This window comes from Cannabis sativa, chromosome 4, assembly GCF_029168945.1.
Source record: "Cannabis sativa cultivar Pink pepper isolate KNU-18-1 chromosome 4, ASM2916894v1, whole genome shotgun sequence".
Classification (NCBI taxonomy): domain Eukaryota; kingdom Viridiplantae; phylum Streptophyta; class Magnoliopsida; order Rosales; family Cannabaceae; genus Cannabis; species Cannabis sativa.
The window spans coordinates 82,469,968-82,474,292 of record NC_083604.1 but is presented as its reverse complement, the minus strand read 5'-3'; the positions used below and the strand labels follow the sequence as shown (position 1 = coordinate 82,474,292).

The following is a 4,325-nucleotide window of genomic DNA, read 5'->3' as shown; positions in this document are numbered from 1 at the left end:
AAGTCTCATTTTTTTATCATCCCTTTTATATAAAATATAATGAATATTTTTTTTAATAATGTATAGTATACATGTAATAAATGTTCATAACAATAAATATGCACTTAAAAAAACTGATAAAACTTTGTGGTCCCAATACACATGATTTTAAAATTTTGCCTAGTTTAAAATTTATGAAATATATTTTTTTTTTCAAAACTGAATTTATGTAATATTAATTGATATATTTTTTTTTTTTAATAAAAAGCTCAATTTTAATTTTTTGCCCAAGACTCTCGAACCACTTGGGTAAGTCGTGGGTATAACGTAAAAAATTATTGTAATGTAGAGAAGAAGTACAATTTTAATAAGAGTAACTACTATATTTTGGACTTTGAGTATACATACATGGTTTTAATCACATGAAAATATATTAATGATTAATTTGCTAGTAATATTTAATTAGCTAGTAATTATGGAGCCAGGGAATTAGCTATAGTCAATATAGTACTAATTAAGACTAAACCAAAGTAGAATAATTAAGTAGAATAAAATTTGAAATATATATATATATATGTATGAAATCAAAGAGAAGATAAATAAATCAAAATATGGAACAAAAAATTAAGAGAAATAAAATAAGCCAAAAGTTTGAAGGAAAAAAAGAAAAGAAAGAATAAGTCTTTAATAAGAAAAAAAACATGGAATCAAAAGAAAGACTGAATGTTCGAAAAATTATATAGTGACTTTGCAAGGTTGGTTAAAACTTCACAATCGAAAATCAAACATATATAAATATCCAAATTTAAACATCCAATATAGTTTTGGGGCTCGTTTGGAACGCCGTATTAGATCGTATTGTATTATATTATATTGAATTGGATTATATATCATATTTTTATATCATATATCATATTTTGATAAATATAATTAATTAATATTTATCAAATAATACATTATTATATTGTGTGTACGTGTTGTAAATATATCCATGAATTAACACTACCGGAGGTGAGCGTATTTATATAAAATTATACAATGCAACTTCTTATAAATAATCTCTTCAAAATGATGCATCGATATACTTTTATTTGTTTCTGTATTCGAAATAAATTTTAAGTCATTTTTTTTTTCATGTTCATGCATATATGTTATAATTATTTAGATCTTATAAAATTTTAAAGAGCTCTATTTGCACCACACAACTCAATTAATCAAAATTATAAAGCAATATCGACTAATTTTATTTTCATCAATTAGTAAATATTCACAATATTACAGAAATGTCCAGAAGTAGCTTCTATATAGGTAGAGATATATTTATGATCATATCTATACAAATCATTTCTATAAAAGCAAAGCAATCATTTTCTATACAGAAAAAAACCAACACAACTAACTGCATACGCAATCAATTAATACAAGAAGAATTATTTCACATACGAATGTTGCACATAACTGCATTACTAAAATCCAATTTGTTTACGAAAGGTGATTTGGTAGTTAGACTTCTCCATGTCTTCCTCTTCGGATTGTATATTTGAATGTACAAACTTCTGCCTTTCTTATGCTGTCGTAAACATCTTCGGTTCTCTCCTGACTCAACACCCTTCTTAACTGTAATTACGAGCAACTCACCGTCCAACGCAACGAAACCTATTGATGATAAGGTGCACCGCTCCTCTTTCGGGACATGTGACTCCTCCTGCCAACGATTTGAATCCATGTCGTATCTGCAATGTATAAACACAATAATAAGCAAACAAGCAACAGAGAAATCCATCAAGTTAAGAAACATTAGAAGTAACTGTAATCAATTTAATCGTGTAGAACTGTGGACAATGACTCGTGTTTCCAAGCATAAAGTTATCATGATACTTTAAAATTTAAAAATGTTATTATATCGTTTCTTTGTTCCATGTATGTTAGTTACCGACCCAAAATGTAGCATAGTGACATAGTTAGAAAATTTCAACACTAAAGCTGCAACAGAAATACAGGGGGAGATGTTTTGCATGCTTTCTTCACTCCAAAGCTTTTTTTTTATTAGGGTCCAATATTTAATGCTGACAATGAGCTCCTTGGCATCACAAAATTCATATTTCTCTACTTCATTCGGACCTAAGTAGGAATAACTTAAGCCGAGCAAAATGAGACCCTTTTTTTTCTGTACTTCTTGAAAAAGAAAAAGAAAATAGATAACTGAACCAGGGACCTCATAGGAGCAAACTATGGCCATAACGACTACCTAACCAAGTAAGATTTTTTTAGATTAGTCCCAAAAAAAAGCTATGTTTCAGGATGAACTTGATAAGATTGTGCACAGAGGATTTTTGTACAAACTGTGGGCACAGAAAAGTAACCAAACCAGGAATTGGAGATTCTAAGAATTCAATGGGTGTCAATAGTTAGAAGTAGATTTTCCACGTGTGTGCGTGTGCACCACATATCATTACTCTTTTCATACATAAAAAAAATGGTCTTTCTACAGCTAAATGATACACTTTCCTCTGCCCTGTAACAGAAAATGCACACTCCTTATGCAAAGCTAAGAAATCACCACTAAGCCGTTGCAATTCCATCCACCCATGAAGCATATAATCACCAGGACATCAATCAGTCAAACAGCAACATTTCATTAAAGCATGCTAAATTGAGTAGTAGTATTTTCGGTTTCATGTATGTAAATGTTTATCTTCTACGTTTCACTTAAAATTAACAATATGGCTAACTAGAATAAGGCTATAAATGTTCATATTGAAATTCCCAAAAGTTAAAACTAAGAAATTTGCTAAAGCTAAATAACTCAAAATTACTAAATTCATGCAATAACTATGGCAGACAATAGTAAACGAAATTAAAAGCAAAATCTCAAACATAAAAGCAATCAGATATTGAATTGAGAACCTGAGAATGTCAATCCCATCAAGCATGTAAACACCAGAGCATCTATGATCCTTATCTTCAACAACAACAATCTTCCCAAGCCTAATCCTCTCTCCAATTTTCCAAACATCCCCAATCTCCCGCCACTTTCCATCATTTCCATTCTTCATTTCCATAACCACAGCATCTCTACAGTACTCATCAACAGGAAACATCCCCGAAATCGTTCTCGATTCACCATACCCACCAACTACCCAAAACTCACTATTCTCTTCCCCATCTTCAACAAAGAATCCAACACAACCCGCTCGAAAACTCGGTAATCCATCAAGCGAAACCCACTCATCTCTCTTCACATCATACATTTCAACAGAGCTAATCCTACTCCCAGCAGCGGCGAACAACTTATGCCGCGAACCACCACCGGCGACCAAAATCCTATCCGAATTCGGAACCGCCACACACGCAAAACTCCCTCTCGGAGAAATCATCGGCGAAATCCGTTCCCATTTCCAAGTACAAAAATCAAACCTAAAAGCAGCCGAAGACGGCGACGGACGATCCAACGGGAACGAACGAGTATCAAAAACCGAACCACCGATAACATAAAGGAAAGGACCGATCGCAACGGAAGTGAAATTACAAAGCCCGTAAACGTGAGGGTTACAAGGCATAGGAGGGAGAGGACACCAAGCGAGATTTTGAAGATCGAAGAGGTAAGGAGAAGCCACGGAAGGATCTTGTGAGAATATACATAGAAGGTGAGAAAGAGAACGGCTTCCGTGGCTATGGCGAAGTGAAATTAAGGCCTTCGAAGAGAGAAAAAGCTTCCACGACTTGCAGATGGATTTGAGACGGCCATGGTGAGAGTATGAGATGAAGGAGAGGATCAAAGCTCCGATGTCGTTGGGGAGACCTGGGATTAGATTTAGGGTTAGGGTTTGGTTAATCAGTGAAGAAGAAGAAGAAGAAGGAAGAAGAATTTGGTTCATTCTGAAATTTCAGAGTGTATTTTTTTTTCAGTTATTAATTAACGGAAAATGAGAGTCGGTTAATGGCTTTATTGAAAAGGTTCTTTTTTGCTATAATACCCCTATACTTTTACGTCTTTTTGGATAAGTTAGTCCCTTTACAAAAAAAATTGATTATTTAATCCCTCAAAAACTTTATACTTTGTCTTTTTTGTCTTTTGGTGAGAACTTTTTATAATAATAAAAAAGATTTAAAGTTCCTTCTTTTGAATATTATCATTATTTATTCAAAAGTGTAATTTAATTAATTTATACTTTTAATAATTAGACTCAATCATATAATAAATATAATTTAATTTTTACTTAAAAAATTCATATAATTTATTTATTATTGTACACTAATTAATTTTGAATTTATATAATTAATATTCAAAAAAATTATTTAGTCACTATTAGAAATTCATATAATGTATTTATTATTGTATTAAC

At 31.7% G+C, this 4,325-nt stretch overlaps 1 protein-coding gene across 1 annotated transcript; it reads right to left on the bottom strand.

Annotated features, from left to right (window-relative positions):
- Positions 1 to 1,199: 1,199 nt before the first annotated feature.
- On the bottom strand, positions 1,200 to 3,965 carry LOC115714761 (F-box/kelch-repeat protein OR23). The gene is made up of 2 exons (XM_030643517.2): positions 2,887 to 3,965; positions 1,200 to 1,712 (listed from the first exon to the last, which is right to left on the bottom strand). The coding sequence occupies exons 1-2, from the start codon at positions 3,855 to 3,857 to the stop codon at positions 1,415 to 1,417; spliced, it is 1,269 nt and encodes a 422-aa protein (XP_030499377.2). The 5' UTR covers positions 3,858 to 3,965; the 3' UTR covers positions 1,200 to 1,414.
- Between the last annotated feature and the right edge of the window lie 360 nt (positions 3,966 to 4,325).